This window comes from Rhinolophus ferrumequinum, chromosome 22 (genome assembly GCF_004115265.2).
Source record: "Rhinolophus ferrumequinum isolate MPI-CBG mRhiFer1 chromosome 22, mRhiFer1_v1.p, whole genome shotgun sequence".
NCBI classification, from domain to species: Eukaryota; Metazoa; Chordata; class Mammalia; order Chiroptera; family Rhinolophidae; genus Rhinolophus; species Rhinolophus ferrumequinum.
In genome coordinates, this window is record NC_046305.1 from 46,705,669 (window position 1) to 46,725,382 (window position 19,714).

The 19,714-nt window shown below is 43.4% G+C and overlaps 1 protein-coding gene and 1 pseudogene across 1 annotated transcript in view; both read right to left on the bottom strand.

Annotated features, from left to right (window-relative positions):
* Positions 1–428: 428 nt before the first annotated feature.
* Positions 429–19,714, bottom strand: part of CD58 (CD58 molecule) — a 41,972-nt gene continuing 22,686 nt past the window's right edge. Inside the window, exons 3-6 of the mRNA XM_033093422.1 lie at positions 13,462–13,725; positions 6,851–6,925; positions 4,538–4,571; positions 429–828 (exon numbers count right to left, since the gene is read on the bottom strand). Of these exons, the coding sequence (XP_032949313.1) occupies positions 819–828; positions 4,538–4,571; positions 6,851–6,925; positions 13,462–13,725 (383 nt within the window). The 3' untranslated portion in view covers positions 429–818. The remainder of the gene's footprint in view (positions 829–4,537; positions 4,572–6,850; positions 6,926–13,461; positions 13,726–19,714) is intronic.
* On the bottom strand, positions 14,681–14,891 carry LOC117015027 (60S ribosomal protein L38-like; annotated as a pseudogene).

The following is a 19,714-nucleotide window of genomic DNA, read 5'->3' on the forward strand; positions in this document are numbered from 1 at the left end:
AGAGTGGGCTCAGGAGCTAAGCCCTTTACCTGTAGGCTCCTGTCTCAGGTTTAGATGATGGTTGCCTGGGGTGGGGGACAGTCAGGGCCACCCACTTCCTTATTCAGGAGAGGCTGTTGTTCCGCAATCATATGTGACAATTTTAAGTTCTCTGCTGTTTACCTGCCAGGGTGATAACTAACACAGGACACTAAGTGGGTCAGAGATCTTAATGAGACACATTGCCCTGCCACACCTGGGCCCTACACCTGCATCTGGATGGTGGGGATGTAGTGTTTTCAGGAGAAAACGTGTCCGTGCCTCCTGTCAAGAGCCACGAACCCCCACGAGTGCAAGTGCTTTGTCCATTTTCTGCTTCACTCCATTACTGATCCTACAACGAATTATTATTTCTCTAAAACAAAAGAGAAGTGCAGTATAGATTTCAGTAAAAAGCCTTTATTTACTTTATTTCATGTGACAATTTTATCTTTCTAGGTTAATAGGAAAAAGGAGCCAGACGGCCTAGTTACTTATGTACAAATATACATTTATTTATACAAATGTATACCCCTTTGGGGCAAATTTCATGATAAAAAAATCAGAGGCCATGAAAGGAGCACTCAGTCATTTAAAGTTCCAGGTGACCGAGCTAGTATTAATGCTTTGTCTTTGTTTGTTGACGTTTCTTCTAAAAACATGACCTCTGATGAAGGATCAACTCCAGTAAGACTTTCAAACCTCCTCACAGATGATGTAATACTTGAATGGTGAGTCAGGGAGGTTTTCTAAAGTCAGTTAAATAACTTAAGTAGGTATTTAACTCCATCTTCTATTAATCAACTGGAGCTATAAAAGAAATGTGTTTTATTAGTAACTTGTAAAATGCCGTCAATCTGGGCCGACCCGGTGGCTCAGGCGGTTGGAGCTCCGTGCTCCTAACTCCCAAGGCTGCCGGTTCGATTCCCACATGGGCCAGTGGGCTCTCAACCACAAGGTTGCTGGTTCAATTCCTCGAGTCCCCCAAGGGATGGTGGGCTCCGGCCCCTGCAACTAGCAACGGCAACTGGACCTGGAGCTGAGCTGCGCCCTCCACAACTAAGACTGAAAAGACAACTAAGACTTGACTTGGAAAAAAGTCCTGGAAGTACACACTGTTCCCCAATAAAGTCCTGTTCCCCTTCCCCAATAAAATCTTTAAAAAAAAAAAAATGCCATCAATCTTAAGACCAAGAGTCTTAAGTACTCTCCTATTCTAATGTGAGTTGGCCTTTTGTAATACGCCCATCAAAAGCCAAGGGTGCCGGGGAGCAGAATGGACAGAGACGGGTCTTGAACCCCCCCGGAGACGACACTTTCAGTGCGTAGCACTCACGAACAATCCCGTCTTTCAAACCAATCAAACCAATTCAGTCTCGGAGCGCAACTGAAATCTGCCAGTAACAGATCTGAGACCGGAAGGCCTGTGGGTAAACGGTCACTCCTTCCAGCATTTATTGCCTTTTTTACCAGGTGAATCTCCTGGAAATGGTTTTCTTTCCAGCTGGACTTCTCTTCCTGTTTACTCTCCTCTGCGGTGATGAAAGAGGAACTCAGCCAAAACCCAAAGCTGCCGCTTTGTCTCAACAAGTCCCTTCAGACTGAGATTCCAGTTCTCGGCGTTTGGTCTTCCCCACAGTCTGGATTTCCAAAGACCAGACCAGACAGACCGGATCAGACCGGATCAGACCACACCAGAGTTCCCCAAACATCCAGCTCGAATCCTACTCCCTTTAAAGTCTTCAGGGACATTCTGGCCTCTTCACCTCCCCTTGCTGGTTGCCCAGCCCTGACCATCCCCACTGCACATTCTGGCCCATCAGCACGTGCTTCTTGCCTAAGTCCTTCTGTTTCTTAGGCACTCCTTCACTGTCCCCAGCGTGGCCATAAGCGTCCTGAGGGTAGGAGCCCTAATATGCGCTTATTAGCATACCATCAATATCTAGCCTCACTGCGTATACTGACCGCAAGCCATCGGCTGACACAGTACCGGCCATCAAGTCATCTCCACAGATGTTTGTGGAATCAATCAGGGAGCCAGTGAAGGGCTATTTCTGGAGTACTCCATCCCCTTTCTGGGTGGCCCTAAATGACAGCCCTGCCCTGAATGACCTCCACTGTCATTGTCCGTGAGGGCCACGCCTCCCCTGCCATCACCTGGATCTCAGCAGAGGCCTCCCCAGGGATCTCACCCACACCAGGCACACACACACCGCCCCCCAGCTGAAATGCCCCAGCTCTGACCCTCACCCCGTGTCTCCCCCTGTCCTCACCTCACTGCTAGCACACCTGCGCCTCCCCTCAGCACACCTGTCGTTGCCAGACTCCCGTCCAGCCCCTCTCTCCATGGCCTCCTGGCCCATCAGCCCCTCCTGGCTTCACTACCTCTGCCCAGCCTGCACCCCGTGACTAGCAGGGCCTGGAATCCTTAGAATCCTTGCCCCCAGCCTCCTGTCACAGCTGACTTCCAGGCAACCTGGTCACTGTTCTACCCCATCCGTTGGTCCCACCTCACCCAGGCCCCCCCTTCTGCACAGCAACCCCTGCTTCACCCCGACTCCAGCCACTGACAAAGAGCTTTCTGGAAAATAGCGGCTTATTCCACAAAGGTCGTGACTGCCCGTCTCCCTGCCTCTCCGCAGCCCTAACACGGGCGCCCTCCCTCCGGATCACTAACAAGGATGCTCCCTGGTCCTCCTGGATGGCTCCCACTGGCGCCTCCACCTCTTCCCACTACCCAGTGGCCTCTAGCTTCTCTTTCCTGCTGACCTCAGCTGCTCAGGGCATCAGGTACCGCCCTGATAAAGATGCTCCCCAATCTATAACTCCAGCCCCAGCTCCTAAAACCACTTCTCCAATTATGCACCGGACATCACTCCCCAAGAAATGGGCCCACACCCCAAACTCAACCTGTCACAGCACAAATTCATCATTTTTCTTCCCAAAGAAGAGCCTGTCTGACTCCTCTGCCATGCCTGGTAATGCCACATGTTTTGGGCACCAAGGATCAGAATTCCTGTTGCTTTTGGCTTCTTTTTTGAGGAATACTCATACTCATACTAGCCAACGTTTCCTGGGCAATATTACGAGGCAGTCACTGTTCTAAGCATTGGACTTACATTCATTTCTACATGTTGTTATTTCTATGCTTTTATTACGTATATGACCACGGTTATTTCTGTGTTATTGTTATGCCCATTTTCCACAGAAGACAACTGAGGTACAGAGACTTTATGTAACTAGTCCAAGGCCTATGAGAGATGGAGCTGGGTGTAAACACACCCAGGGAGTCCAGCACCAGAGCCTGCACGCTCAGCTGAACTTCAGTTGATCTGATCACACTTTCTCTCAAAACAAACCCCCCATATTCATTTCTGCCATGACTCCTTCATTCAGGCCCTCTCTGCTTGGCTAGATTATTCCATTTATCCACTTACCCATGTCCCCATCTCCAGCCACTTGTCTATGAACTCACCCTATGCTTTGCCAGCAGAGCAATCTTTCTAAAGTGCAGCTCTGCTCAAAAATCCTCAGTGGTTCCGCCGAAAAAAAGACCCAAACCTCTTGGCAACTCTCAATGTCTCCACCTGGCCGACCCTGCCGGTCCATCCTTACCTTCCTGTAGCCCCCTGACATTTGCTACCCCAAAGAGGATGACTTGCCCACTTTTTTATTTTATTTTATTTTACTGGTGAATATTGGGGAACTGTTTCTCCAGGACCCGTCGGCTCCAACTCAAATCGTTATTTTTCAGTTGTGCAGGGTGCAGATCAGCTCCAAGTCAAATTGCTGTTTTCAATCTTGGGTTGCAGGGGGCGCAGCCACCATCCCATGTGGGACATGAACTGGCAACCTTGTTGTTGAGAGCTCCCGCTCTAACCAGCTGAGCCATCCGGCCGCCACATTGCCACTTCTTATCCTGCCCTCTACAACTCCAGGACTTTAATCTTCCCCTCACCCCTGAGAGCCCAGCTCATGGGCGCCTGCCTCCTACCACCAGTGGGATCTGCCAGGAGGAGGTTTTCTGGAGCCAACACTGCCACCGTTAATTACGTTGGGGTCCTATCTGTTGTTTGTGATACAGGCCCAGCTGTGACCCTGGCTCCTGAAGGGACCCCAGTTGTTGGTCCAGTGTTGCTGGGATGGGAGAAGGAGGGATGTGGTGGTGGTAACCAGTATCGCCCTCGGGGTCTGAAGCACTAGGTTTGCATCCCAGCTCTACCACTTCTTCGCGATGGGACTTGACCCTTCTGAGTCTCCCAATCACTGTCGCTAAGCCAGTGGTACTGACACCCCCGTGCAAGGCTCACTGAGATCATGCATCATGGAGAGTGGCCAGCACAGGGCTCAGCACAGGGCTGGCGCTTAATGAGCTGTGAGTTGTGTATTTGTTGAGGTTACTGATTACTGGTCCCGGCAACTGACGGGTAAGTAGAATCTGCTCCCCAGGTAACAGGCACTGGCCATCAGGGCTGCTCTGGTTCTAATGCATGACGTGCAGTTCAACCAGGGGACTTACTTGGTCCTGTTGCTTCTTCTGTATTTCAGAAAACCTGCAAATAAAGACATTTTCATCTCCATTAAAGAACTGAAAAGTAGAAGCTACAATCTGGAGTTCCTAACTGCTTTTTAGAGACCTTACTCTGGAGAACTCTAAGCCAGAGCCCTGTCAAGCTAGTATTCCCTACGCTCCCTAAATGCTTAAATTAAACTGGCTACAGAGGTGTTCCAACGAGTTGTTCGAAAATTACTCATCAGGTGATAGAGGCAACAAAATGATTATTTTTACAGCAGCTTGGGCTTAAGGCTAAAGACGAAGGGAAGGCTGGAATGGTTTGGACTAACATTGCCCAACAAGAAGACAACGTGAGCCACGTAATTTTAAATTTTCAGTAGCTACCCGATAGAGCAAAAAGAAATAGGTGAAATTAATTTTCATAGATTTTACTTATTAGCTCAACACCTGAAAAATATTTTCATTTCAACATGTAATCAATATAAACATTATTAATGAGATAGTTCATATTCCGTTTTTTATAGTAAGTCTTACAAATCTAGTGTGCGTTTTGTACTTACGGCACATCTCAGTTTGGGGCCTCCCCGCCGCCCCCCATTTCAAGGGCTCGATAGTCATTTGTGGCTCGTGGCTACTGTTTCAGGTAGTGTATCAGTTTCCTTCTCATAAAGCACCAGACTTAGCCAGGAGCCATTCTAGGGGATCCAGCAGCTGAACCCCCAGCCTGGATTCTCACCCCTTCTCAAAGCTGCACGCCAGACATCTCACCATTTCCCAATTAATGCCTTTAGAGTTGAGCTGCTTGCCAAAGTACTTGTTTTTTTAGCATCATATTTCTGTTTGTTTTTTTTTTCCAGGTTATATGCTGCTACCAGTACAGACCACTGGAATCATTTTTTTTTCCCTCCACTGAATGAACTTTTTTTTTTTTTTTTAAGTTAAATCAACCAGTTGTCATGGAATTTGGGTACTCAGTGCACTTTCCTTTGGTTTAGGGATTGTGGTGAAAGACCTACAAGAACACAGAGTGGAAAATGATTTTGGTTTCTGGGGACCCATCTGTTAAGGAGATGACTAACTATAATACCACTATTTGGGGATTACAAACAACTTGTTTTAAAAAAAGATTTGAGATCCCCAAATATTTTACTCATTGGTGATGATGCCTTAAAACTTCCTTCCGCTGATTTTTATAACTTCTTTAGAGGAGAGTCAATTCACTGATAATCTCTTAGGGGTTTTGCAGCCCATAATATGGAAACTGTATCCTCAGGAAATCATATTCTCGTGCCAATATCCCAAAATAGTCTAGGTCAGCACTGACCAATAGAACTTTCTGGAATGATGGAACTGTTCTCTATCTTGGCTCTCCAATATGGTAGCTAGTAGCCATATCTGGCTCCTGAGAACTTTTGAAATGTAGCTAGTGCAACTGAATTTTAAATTTTATTTTTAATTAATTACATGTTATATGTAAATCACTATATATATAGCTAGTCCCTACTATATTGTACAGTTCAGGTCTAGGGAAACTGAAATCTAGCTTGCCAACTTGCTTCAAGACACGAGTGTGAAATGATCTGGACCCTAGACGCCACCACCTTGCAGAAAGCTTACGGTTCAGCACTCTCTGTGGGAATGACAAATTAGTTTTGCAAACATCCTTCCGGTGAAGGTCGAAATGAAATCTGTTGGGGCTTCCAGAATATCTGCCCACATTGACAGCCCGGTCAATATCCTTTGGGACTTGAGGAAGGGTTTCTTGTCAGGTCATCAGTTCTCCGGGACTTATGGGTTGCTTTCTAGGTTGGCCCAAGATCCCTGGGGGACTGAGGAAAGCTCAGGAAGACAACACAGGTAATACCAGTAGCAGGTAACTATTACCCACACTGCATCACCTAACTCAACAAAAGCTCCTTCCTACTTGGGACCTCCTCCTCAGCTATAAAAAATGGACATGACAACCACAGTGGCCAAGAGTAAGGTCTCTTGCAGAATCTGGCTTGGAGGCCAGAAGTATAACTAACTGCAAGTTGAAGTGGAGCACCACCAGAAGGCAGCTGTGGAACAGGTTCAGGTATATATGGCTGTGTTCCCCAGCCTGTAAAACTCACCATTGCCCGAAGAGTCAGTCATTCTACCTTAAAATAACGCAGAATCCTTGAAGGAACCGAGCACACTCTACAACCCAGACAACAAGTAAAACACAAAAGTTTCTGTTTCTCTCGTCAAACTATTCATTTTCTAGCCTTTGAAACACCAATTCAAGTTCGAAACGTGATTTTTTTTTTTTTTTTTTAAGGAAAGTATACATACCTTTTCCAAAAAAGAAAGCACCTATTACTGTTAGTCCAATTGCTGGTATAAGTGAATATCTATGCCTTGAAAGAGCTGTAAAAAAAAAAGAAATACATGTAGCTGAACTCATCAAAATAGAGACACAGCAGACCCTCCTTACTTGCAGATTCCGTATTTGCAATTTACCTCCTTGCTGAAATGTATTTGTATCCCCCAAGTCAATACTCACAGCACTTTCTTGGACATTCGTAGCCATGTGCAGGACAGTGAAATATTTGAGCTGCCAACGTACATAACCAGCTGAGTGTGAACAAGGCAATGCTCTGCCTTCCTGTCCCAGCGCTCGGACTGTCAAGTGTTCTATTCGTGGCCTGTTCAGTGCCACGTGTTTCACATTTTTGTGCTTTTTGTCGGTTTAAAACGGCCTCCAAGCAGAGTGCTGAAATGCTGCCCAGGCGTCCGAAGCACAAGAAGGCCATCATGTCCCTTACAAAGAAAATCTCTGTGTTATTAGGTTGGTGCAAAAGTAATTGCGGTTTTTGCTTTTTTTTTTTTTTTTTTTTTTAAACCTTTAAAACCACAATTAGTTTTGCGCCAACCTAATAGATAAGCTTCATTCTGGCAGGAGTTACAGTGCTATTGGCTATGAGTTCCGTATTAATGAATCAAATACATATGTGTGTATGTGTGTATATATATGTATAAATGTGTGTGTATGTGAATGTATATAGTATACATATACAGAGAGTGCCAAAAAAATGTACACACGTTTTAAGAGATGTTATCTTCGTAGCAGTAGTCCACCGTAATCAGAAGTGTCTGGACACTGACGGTAACCGCTTTGAGCACCTCTTGCAATTGCAGAAGTCAAACGTGACTTGTAGTCATCTTTTGTTATCAGTATATATTGAGTATCACAATTGCAATATAATTTTTTCCTTTCTGAAAATGTGTATACATTTTTTGGCACCGTGTGTGTGTGTGTGTGTGTGTGTGTGTAGTCTTTAAACAGAAACACACATAAAACAAGATTACGTATTGCTATTTTGCCAAAAATGCTGTGAGCAGAGGCTGGCAGGAGCTTAACCCTGTATTTCTCCAAGGAGCAAAGGTTCAGTTTTCACTAAATCTGTGTACACTGACTTTACAGAACATAACTACCGCGAATAAAGAGAATCAACTGTATTTCTAAACAAACTTATATGCACAGGGGTCATTCCTGCCAGGCCCAGTGTTACTGATTAAAGGAAGCAGATATCCCACGAGAAGTTTTGTTTTCGGCCATCCCGCACTGCCAGGGGGAGCATAACCTGGCATGGTGATTTTGGTGGGGTGATTTGGCTCTGTACACAACAAGCCGTAAACATGCTCATCACCCAGCAGCTGGACACGGTGCTAAGAGATGTGCCTCCAGCGTCACTGAGTCATGACAACAGTGTTCGGTGAGTGCCTCCACCTCTCGGGGTTTCGGCTTCCTCCTGGGGCTACTCTCTCCAAGGGCCGTTGTCAGCATGCACTGAGTCAAGACGTTTAAGAACAACTGTCATCACTAACCTACTGAGTAGGTGCTATTGGGAGCTCCACGAACATCCTCTGACCATGCAGTTCCATCTCTAAGATGTCAACCTACAGAAACTATCAGGGATATAGCCCTCCCCTCCCTCCAAAAAAGATACAAAGCGATTTACTGCAGCCTTACTCACAATGTCAAAAAGTTAAGACAACGTAAGTGTCCTCAACAGGTAAGTACAGTATGTTCATGAGGTGGATTCTATCCAGCTACCGAAAACCCAACGGCAGAAGACTGAAGGGTACGGCAGAACGATCACCACGTACTCTGCTGAGGGAGGGCAAGTTACTAACAAAAGTGCAACATGGATAAGCGAGAAGGGGGAGGAGAGGAGGAGAGAAGAGGGAAGGGAGAAAATGAAGGAATACATGAGAGTAGAAACATACACCCTTTCCTCTTATTAGAAACACAGGTAAGTTAGAACAAACAGGCAGTCAGCATGGGTCTGAGGTGAAAGGCCTCTGGCCAGACACTGCTGGTTGCCCCTCCCCCAGCCATTCTCCCCAATTTAGTAACAGAACTCAGATTTTCAGCTGGGCACACTGCCACTCAACTGAAAAATTAATTTCTCCGCCTTTCTTGCAGCTAGGTTTGACGATGTGACTCTAAGTTTTGGGCAAAGAAGGGTTGGGTGGCATTTTTTCAAAAGTCTCCCTAAACGCAATAAGGCAGGCCATTTCTCCCCCTCTGAGATAGCTGGGAAGGCAGCAGGAGCTGGGCTGCACCTGGGTCGCTGACAACTTCATAAAGCAACAATATGCCCAGAGCTGCCTACCTCCGATTTTTTAACATGAAAGAAGAAATCTACATTTTAAGCCACCGATACATTTTTTTTTTGAATAGCGGAATCTAATGCTAATTGATACAGTCCCCTTTCAAAAACCTCTCTCCTATGGGGCGATGCCAGATGCTGCCATCACTTGGGGCTGCCAGAGACTCAGGGGAGACAACAATAACACAAGCTCTTCATTCTCTGTGCTTCCTCCTTGGCCTGTCCATTGCATTGATAGTTGGCCATTTCCTCTTCACTCGGCTTCCGAGACTCCGGTTTCCTTCCTCCCGCTCTTGCAGTCCTTTTCAGTCTCCTCTACTGGATCCGGTTCGTCTTAACAGCCTTAAAAGCCAGAGTCCCTCTGTCCCAGGACACCCTCTCTCTGACATCTGCTCACTGTAAGTGATCTCATCTAGTCCATGGCTTGAAATGCCCACTATACTCTAATTACGCCCACATTTATGTCTCCAGACCTTACTATGCACTAGAGAATTAGACTTGTATATCCAAGGGCCTTACTTGGTGTCTCCATTTGAAATCTAACGGGCATCGCCAACATCGTGTCCCCAACGGAATTTTTCATTTCCTCCACACACCTTCTGTTCCCGTCTTCCAGTCTCAGTAAATGATAACACAATCCATCTGGTTGCTTGGGTCGGGAATCTCATTTGAGCATTGCTTGTAAGTCACCCTGCCTTCCTGGCCTAACCACAGGAAATCTTTTTAGCACAGTTTTTAAGCCATAAATACTTCAGTATACATTTCCAAAAGATGGGGATTAGAAGGCAGTTTTGGGAGGTGTTAACGCGCTGCCTTCTCAGACCACCGGTGCTCTGATAATAAACGCTTATTCTATGGCCCAGCTCCTGTGTCGGTCTATTGGCTGAGCGGCGCAAGCAGCATGAGCCCCGGACTCGGTTGGCCTCCGGTTTCAGTCTCTGGGGACTCCACTGGGATAGCCCTGGGGTTCTTCCAGTAAGTCTTTTGGCTGGCGGAGGGTCTTGGGGCTGCCTGAGACTGGACAGGTTCCTTGGTGCAAAACTGACCTCTGGAAGCAGCTGCCAAGCGATTTTGCTCCGCGAGGTGGGGGTTGCACCTTGGCTCGGCTGCTCACTGGCGCCCTTTTGCTCAGTTGGTATAGAATAAGCTTTTCCATTATTTTTCTGCTTCTGGTTACCGCTTCCGGAAGCACAGCTTAACAATAGATCATACCCCAGAAGGCTTGAGCTTGGAATGTCCGTGGTCCCACCCAGTGTCTTATTTTAGAAAATTACCCTGAAACTTAGATCAGTACCGGTAGGTGTAATGATCACAAACTCAATGGTCTAGCCTTCTTTCCAAGCTAATCCCATCATTGGTCCTGGGTTGCTGATGCCAGCGGAGAGCCACGTTGCCAGAGGGAAGGCTCCACACGGACCTCCGGGTCCCTCACGTCACCTTTAGAGGAACGCCCTGATTTTCCCTTAAATATCACTAACTGGTCTGAGAATACGAAGGCAGTTTTTGGAGGTGTTAACCTGCTGCCTGTTCAGACCACCAGTGCTCTGATAATAAACGCTTATTCTATGAACCCCCACCCCCCAAAAAAAAGACAGGGATTATTTGTAAAACGTAACCATGCCATTATCATACCTAAAAACAAATCAATGTTTAATATACTCAAATATGCAGTGTTTAAATTTCTCCTATGTTTCTCTGTTTGAATCAGGATCAAATAAGGTCCATATTTTTCAATGAATTAACATGTTTCTTAAATCTCTTTAATCGCTAAGTTCCCCCATCACCTCTTTTTCTTGCCCTTTTATCACTTATTGATTGAAGAAACCTGATCCCCTGGTCCTGCAGAACTCCTCACAACCTTTACAATCATTTAACATGGTATGGTTTCCATTATACAACTTCTGTGCCTCAGTCAAAATTTTTCTTAATTTGATTTGTTTTGAGAAATACAGAAGCAGGATGGTGTCGTGGAAAATAAACTCAGGAACGGTTTGAAGAGCTACATGTTCAGTCTACCTACATTACTTAAGTGCACTTAGCAAAGTCACCCACGTGCTTGAACCTGCTTCCTCACTCTTAAGAAGTAAATAACTCCTATCTGGCCAGACTACAACAGCGGGGGGTGAAGAGGGAATGAAACAGTACATACTTGGAAGGGTCTGCTAACAAGTACCAGGCTAGTCAATGTGGGTTACTACGCATCATTGATTAAGCATTAGAAAGTCTGCATAAAAAAGCAATGCTTGAAAAAGTAAGATCCAGGATGTTAATGCTACACCTTCCTGGATTTGCATGTGTCACGACGCCTGCAACGCCACAGAATAGTATTTAAAAATCACCATGGGGAAAAAGAAAAAAGAGATCCTACACTTTGTTGAAAAGAACCATTTAGATCAGTAAGTCCAGGCCCCAGATTTACAGAAAAGAAAATGGTCCTCCAACATTTGGTTAGTGGAGACCAAGGACAGGACCTCAGATACATCTCTCATATGTCGACACAGCTCCAGGATTTAAAGACCCTAAGAATTACCTAGCAATGTCTGTCAAACTTTCAAAATCTACAATGTAATGTGAACAATTTGGGGGAAAATGTGAAAAAAAAAAAAAGATGAATCGCATTATTTAAAACCAAAAAGGGTCTGTTTTCAAATTCATAACACTTATTTCATATCACTGAGAGGTATATTATCGCGATGATATATTCTCAAGGCATCTATGGGGAAACATGAGCATTCAGTTCTAACGGGAAGGTTAACTGAAAACCACACAAGGGCAAAATGCTTGCAAATCTCTTAAAATAGTCCATATAATTCTATAGAGGATCTTATTCAGAAATTATTTTAAGTATTTTGCCTCCTGGAACACCTGAAGCTTTTCAAGATTGTCACTTGTTTGTTCATTCTGTACGTGGTCATCGTCTTTCTCCTTGGTTCTGTGCACTGCACACGTGCCAAAAGCCAAAAGCACACTGGTTTTGTTTTTTTGTTTTTTGTCAACTATCCGTTAGCACCCAAACTCCATGTCTACACTGTATGTCTTGGCATTAGGCAACACCCACTACGGTGAAATTAATAAAGGAATGTTTGCTCCAAGCATAATAACTGTCATTAGTTTTGCAGCTGGTTTTTAATCCTTCTAGGCAATTGTGTGACTTGTGCAAATGGTGCCACTTTGAGTGACACCTGTGTGGGTTTGGTCTTTCCTTGACTTTAGGGACCAAATCCAATAGTTACAAACTGGATTTCATTTTACACTTTTTTTCTGCAAATGTTTGTTTTACCTGAGAAGTCACACCGCTGTGTCTGAAGAAGAAACCATAACTTTAACGACTTTATGTCATTATTTGAAGTTTCAAAAAGTATGATACGGTGGAGACTTAAGGAGAATAGCTCACTAATCAAATAAAATTCACATTTTTTTTATACTCATTATATTCAGTAATTGATTTTTTTTTCTGTTTCAATTGCTTGTTTGGAAAGAAATCATTCCAAATCTTAGTCCCATCCTAGGAATCACCCCATCCTAGTCCCATACTATTTACTCTGGAAACACTGTTCACTAGATACAATTATGTTATTCTGAATTATAGTCAATACTATAATTCATCTCTTCTTTTATGTTTTAATGAACCACCTTCAAATCACTGATTCTTTTGTTTGTAAACTGAATATATAATGGAAAAAGTAGATAATAAAATTGCAAATTACAATGTACTTAATACTTAAACAACATGAAAAGACCACAGGCAGGACATACTGTCATGGGATTAACTGAGTGTTAGCCTAGACAAATGTATCAAATACATATTCTTGTAACATATGTACAATCTTTGAGAACATAATGGTTATGAAGAATATTATGAAACAGTACTGTAAATAGTTAAGAGCATGCGGTCTGGAGCCAGATGGCCTGATTTCAAAACCAGGTTCTGCCACTTACTAGCTGGGGACCTTGAACAAGCACCTTAAAACTCCCTGTGTCTTAGTTTCTCCCCATAAAACAAGAAGAACCACTCGTATCCAACTCATCGGGTTGTGTGAGGATTGAATTAATAACACACGTCTTAGAATGGTGTTTGACACAGAACGTGCTAAAAATGTTAACTTTATACGTACAATGGGGTGTCTTGGAAGTCTGTAACTCATTTTACATTTCAAATTTGTGACATGTCTGTTAGCTACCAGATCTGTGAATTGAACTGAAACCCACAAACCACTACTAGTCCATGAACCCCATTTGTATCCAGTACCTCTGCCACGGCACATTTATTAACAGTTATTTACTCACCATCTGGGATACAGGAAGTCAAAACAATCGATGATGTCCTCTTGCATACTGGATCATGAACAGTACATTGTACGTTCTGTGAACGGTCATCATTCTCCCCAAAATACATCACAGAGCCGAAGGTGTTGTTACACTGAGCGGAACGGCAATGCCATGAGTAGTTTATTAGGTGTGGGTTGCCGTGGTAGTTTTCTGGGATCAAGCAGTTGACTGTAATGTTTTCATCCGTCATTGAACAATTTAGGATCGGATCCGGAAGAGGCTCTGGGGGGGAAAAAATGTAATATTTAGTACAACAAGAGTAATATTTAGACCCATCATCTGCAAATTGAGGAAGAGCTCCTAACTTCCTTGTGGTTCTAAAGAGACGAGCAGGTCACCTCGAGTACTGATGGGAGAGCATTCTCTCTTCTTCTGAGTCACATGGACCTGCTTAAATCCAGAACACACAGAGGGCCCGCATCCCTTATCCTCGGTTCTGACGGCCGAAAGATTTTACACCAATGGTGGCAATGTCATTTAGCTGTAAATCCTCACCTGAGAATTGACATGAGGATTTATGCTGCTTACTTTTCTCACTGACTTCAAAGAGTCACTATCATGTTTTACTAACAATTGTCACGTGCTTGAGTCCAGGGTGCCCTCCCTAACCAAGTGGGATGCTTCTTAAGCTACATAGAGGAAATAGTTCATATTCCCTTTCTGATATCTGAAAAATGTTTCATTCCAAAAGATATCTGACTCAAAGCGTGTTGCAAAAGGTACCTGTGGGCAGGCCGTGCTGACAGGTAGGGTAAAGTGTGGCCCCTGTGGGAGACCTGCCTCACTTCCAGCTTTCCTTTAGGCTGTACTTCCTGGCTAAGACAGCCTCAACCAGCAACACCGGTTAAGACACATGTCACCCTGCACCACCCTTGCCCTCCAAAATCTCAATGCTAATTAGTCCGTCCCACTAGCCATTTGTTTGTTAATTCATACGCCTTCTTGCATCTCTACTTTCCGCACAAAACTAATCATAAGAGTTTTGAGAAAATATATTATGAAATATACAAAAAAAAAAAGTCCTGGTAGCATTTGGATAAAATGTCACTATATTACAAACATCTACTAAAAAGAATTATAGTAAACTAAGGTTCATCAAGATGATGGAATAATATGCCGTCATTTTTTTTTTTTGAATTTTTAAAATTTTAATACAGTTCAGATCAGCACGTCTGGTTTATTTCAGCTCCTTCACTGCCAAACCTGGGGGCAGGGACTGATTCAGTTTCTCTGCCTTCTCTTTGTCTGTGATGACTAAGATATAAAGGCATCTGTTACATTGAACCTTAAATTTTCATTATCCTTATTTTTCTTGATCTTGACAGATTTGGCGTCCTTTCGCCTGGCGTGAGCAGGAACTCCTTGATTTCCTCAATTTTGCGAGGCATGGCTACGAGGCGTGGAGAAACGCGCGGCCAGCCCAGCACGTGGCAAGAAGCAAGGAGGGTGAGAAAGCGCTGTCATTAAAAATGTATTTATTTATTTTTTTAATTGGGGAATATTGGGGAACAGTGTGTTTTTCCAGGACCCATCAGCTTCAAGTCAAGTAGTTGTTTTTCAGTGTAGTTGTGGAAGGCACAGCTCAGCTCCAAGTCAAGTCGCCGTTTTCAATCTAGTTGCAGGGGGTGCAGCCAACCATGATTCCATGTGGGAATCAAACTGGCAACCTTGTTGCTGAGAGCAGACACTCTAACCAACTGAGCCATCCAGCGGCCCCTCTGGCAGATCAGCTGTAGTGTTGTCTTCAATTTAGCTGTGGAAGGCGCAGCTCACTGGCCCATGTAGGAACCGAACCAGCAACCTTGCTGTTAAGAGCTCGCGCTCTTAACCAACTGAGCTAACAGGCCGCCCCCAAAAATGGTATTCTCTAAGGTGAACACGTAAGCTCCAATTAATCACCTAAAAATGAGAGTGTTCAACTCATCTTTCCCCCATCTGTTCCTCCTGAATTCTTTCTCGCTCAGACACCCAGCCTGTTTTGGTAGAATCCCAAGTCACACATGACTTCCCTTTCTGCTTGGGGCTTTCTCAGTTTTCAGGTTTAATCTAATTCACATAACTGGTTATATGCTGCTTTACAGTTTTTCTTTAGCTAAAAGAACTTTTAATATTTTATTAAGCACTGGAAAACCTTTCTCCAACTTTAATCTTAAGCAGCAGACGGATATCCTTCAAAAGGATGAGGACTTGCCAATGGGGAAAAGCTGAAACCATTCCCCTGAAGATTAAGAACAAGGCAAGGTTGCCCACTTTCTCCACTTCTATTCAACATACTTCTGGAAGTTCTAGCCACAGCAATCAGACAAGAAAAAGAAATAAAAGGCATCCAAATTGCTAAGGAGGAAGTAAAATTGTCATTATATGCAGATAACATGATACTATACAGAAAGAACCCCAAAGACTCCACCAAAAAACTATTACAATTGATAAATGAATTTAGTAAAGTAGCAGGATACAAAATTAATGTTCAGATCAGTTGCATTTGTATATACCAATAATAAAATATCAGAAGGAGCAATTAAGAAAACAGTCCCATTTACAATTGCTTCAGAGGCTATAAAATACCTAGGAATAAATTTAACCAAAGAAATACAAGACCTGTACTCAGAAAATTATAAGACACTGAAAGGAGAAATTAAAGAAGATACAAAAAGATGGAAACACATACCATGCTCATGGATAGGAAGAGTTAATATAGTTAAAATGTCCATACTGCCTAAGGCAATATACAGATTCAACGCAATTCCTATCAAATTACCAAGGACATTTTTCACAGAAATAGAACACATAATCCTAAAATTTATATGGAACCATAAAAGACCCCGGATAGCCTCGGCAATCTTGAGAAATAAGAACAAAGTAGGAGGTATCATGATACCTGACATCAAATCATAGTACAAGGCTACAGTAATCAAAACAACATGGTACTGGCATAAAAACAGACACGTAGATCAATGGAACAGAATAGAGAGCCCAGAAATAAATCCATGCCTATCTGGTCATTTAATCTATGACAATGGAAGCAAGAACTTACGGGGGGATAAAGACAGTCTATTCAATAAATGGTGCTGGAAAACCGGGACAGACACATGCAAAAAAATGAAGCTGGACCACCTCCTTACACCATATACAAGAATAAATTCAAAATGGATTAAAGACTTAAATGTAAGATCTGAAACCATAAAACTCATGGAAGAAAATAGAGGAAAAAAGTTTACAGACATTACCTGAAGTAATATTTTTACTGATATATTCCTTCGGGCAAGGAAAATAAGAGAAAAAATAAACAAATGGGATTACATCAAACTAAAAAGTTTTTTCACAGCACAGAAAATCATCAATAAAACAAAAAGAGATCCTACTGAATGGGAGAAGATATTTGTCAATGATATATCTGATAAGGGGTTAATATTCAAAATGTATAACTCATCCAACTCAACTCCAGAAAAACAAACAACCCAATTAAAAAAAGGGCAGAGGACATGAAGAGACATTTTTCTAAAGACAACATACAGATGGCAAACAGACATATGAAAAAATGCTCAACGTCACTAATCATCAGAGAAATGCAAATAAAAACCACAATGAGACACCACCTCACCCCAGTCAAAATGGCTATCATCAATAAATCAACAAACAACAAGTGCTGGCGCGGATGTGGAGAAAAGGGAACGCTTGTGCACTGCTGGTGGGATTGCAGATTAGTGCAGCCACTATGGAAAACAGTATGAAGGTATCTGAAAATGGAACCACCTTATGATCCAGCAATTCCACTCTTAGATATGTATCCAGAGAAATCCAAAACACTAATTTGAAAAACTTTATGCACTCTTATGTTTATTGCAGCACTATACACAATAGCCAAGACACGGAAACAACCGAAATGCCCATAGGTAGATGACTGGATTAAGAAACTGTGGTACATTTATACAATGGAGTATTACACAGCCATAAAGAAGAAGGAAATCTCACCATTTGCAACGATATGGATGGACCTAGAGAACATTATATTAAGTGAAATAAGTCAGACAGAGAAAGACAAATACCATAAGATCTCACTTAAATGTGGAGTCTAAAGAAAAGAATAAATGAATGAAGTAATCAGAAACAGTCTCAGAGACATAGAGGAAAAACTGAGGGTTGCTAGATGGGAGGGGGGTGGGCATAAGGGGGAAGGTGAGGGGTTTAGAAAACAGTCGGTAACCACAAGAAGGCCATGGGGATACGAAAGTCAGTTTGGGGAATATAATCAATACTGTTGTAAAGATTTTGTAGGGTATCCGATGGACACTTGTCTACTAGGGAGACGACTTCGGGGATGGTATAGATGCCTGATCACTGCACCGTACACCTGAAGCTGAACAATAATGAATGTCAACTAAAATTTTATATACATATATGTACATATATATGTATATGTGTGTATAGGTATATATGTGTGTATATGTATATGTATTTACAAGAAGTGGAAAGTGAAGTACAGCATTAGGAATAGAGGCAGTGAAAATGTAACGGTTTTATGTGATGTCAGAGGGGTAGTAGATAGGGGGAGGGGGAGTATAAATGATAAATGTCTAACTATTACATTGTTTTTTACATCTGAAACTAATATTAAAAAAAAAAAAGGATGAGGACTTGTTCCAGGGAGCCCAGAGGTCTCCCCCCTCAGCCTCCTCAGGTCCATCCCGCCCAGCACCACCCCACAGCAGCCCCCAAGGCACACCCAAGCAGCCCCACGTATCTCCAGAACAGCTGAGAAAGGGACATGACTGCCTTAGGTACTGCGTGTTCTCAGGCCTGACTCTGCAGCAGGGCGGGGCATATCTCAGCGGCAGAAAGCAAGTTTCCTGTTTTCTAAGACATGTTCTGTAGAAGCCATGGTTCAAATATCAGAGTGCATAAGAATGGCCTGAGGCGTGTGTTAAAATACAGATTCCTGAGCCCCACCATCCCAAGGGATTCTGATGTGCTCCGTGGTCTGTTACAGATTCTAGTTTATTGATCTAGGTCGGCCAATGTCTAGTCTTTCATCAAAAACTTTCTAAACTGAACAGAGGTGCATCGTGAGCTCCCCGCCAGACTGTGCAACTTGGAGGGTAAAGACTGGGTATTATTATTTCCCTTTCAACCACAGCACCTGACATTAATACAAGCCACATCCTGGCACCTCAATAAGAAAGGCAGATGTTGGATGGATGGATGAATTCAGAGGCAGTCTTCAAGTTACTCTCTCCACTCTATAAAATGTCACTTCTTCAATAGCTCACCTCCAAAAAGGAATGGCTAAGAGCTTGGATTCAGGGCCCTGACTGCCCGGGTTCACATCCCAGCTCTCTTACTAAAAGCCACTTGACCTCGGGCAAGTTACTTAACTTCCTGTGCCTACGTTTCCTGCCCTGTACAATAAGACAGCAAATAGTATCTACCCTGCATGACTGCGATGAGGATGAAATGATTGGATGCAGATAATAATTCATACAAGGATTATATTATAGTGCCTTGGCACAGGATAAGTGCTTAACAAATGCTAGCTGTAATGGAGCATAAAGCTAGCAAGGGGAGCTTCCCCAGGAGGGCATGTGATACGAGCAGAAGAGTCACGGACCAGGAGTTGGGAGGTAGGAACATTAGCCCTCGCTTGGTGTGTGACCCTGGAATACATCTCTTGTAGGAGCTCGAAGACTTAAGACATCATCTAGCCGGGCTCTTGTTCTACAAATGCAGAAACCCATTGCTAAGTGTGTGTCATTTTCATCGGTAAAAGGGAATATAAAACTTTATCAGGTCATTGTCAAGCTCAAGTGGAATATGAAAATGCTGTGAGAGGAAACTTGTGGAAGTGCTATTATCTTCTTTGTTGTTAGAACCTACTTAACTCTGTCTCCTGGTTGCATTACACCATCATGGCCTATCTAGCTCAACCACAAGTAAGCAAACCTTTCTGCAGCGTCTGGGTCAGCGTTTCTACACCTCAGATCTTTCTGCCTATACTCTTTCTTCTTCTCTCACTGCTCTTGGGCCTTACCACAGCTATAGCTAACAAATATTAGTTACATTGGTACCTTACACAGCATTAACCAGGCAAGAAATGTGCCAACTTCATCCCTAAGATAAGATAATGAGTTGGTTTATAGTTAGTTCATTCAGCTCACCCTCTGTAAGAAATGAGAATTTCTTATACGTATCGGATGGCATTTGTATATGTACATTA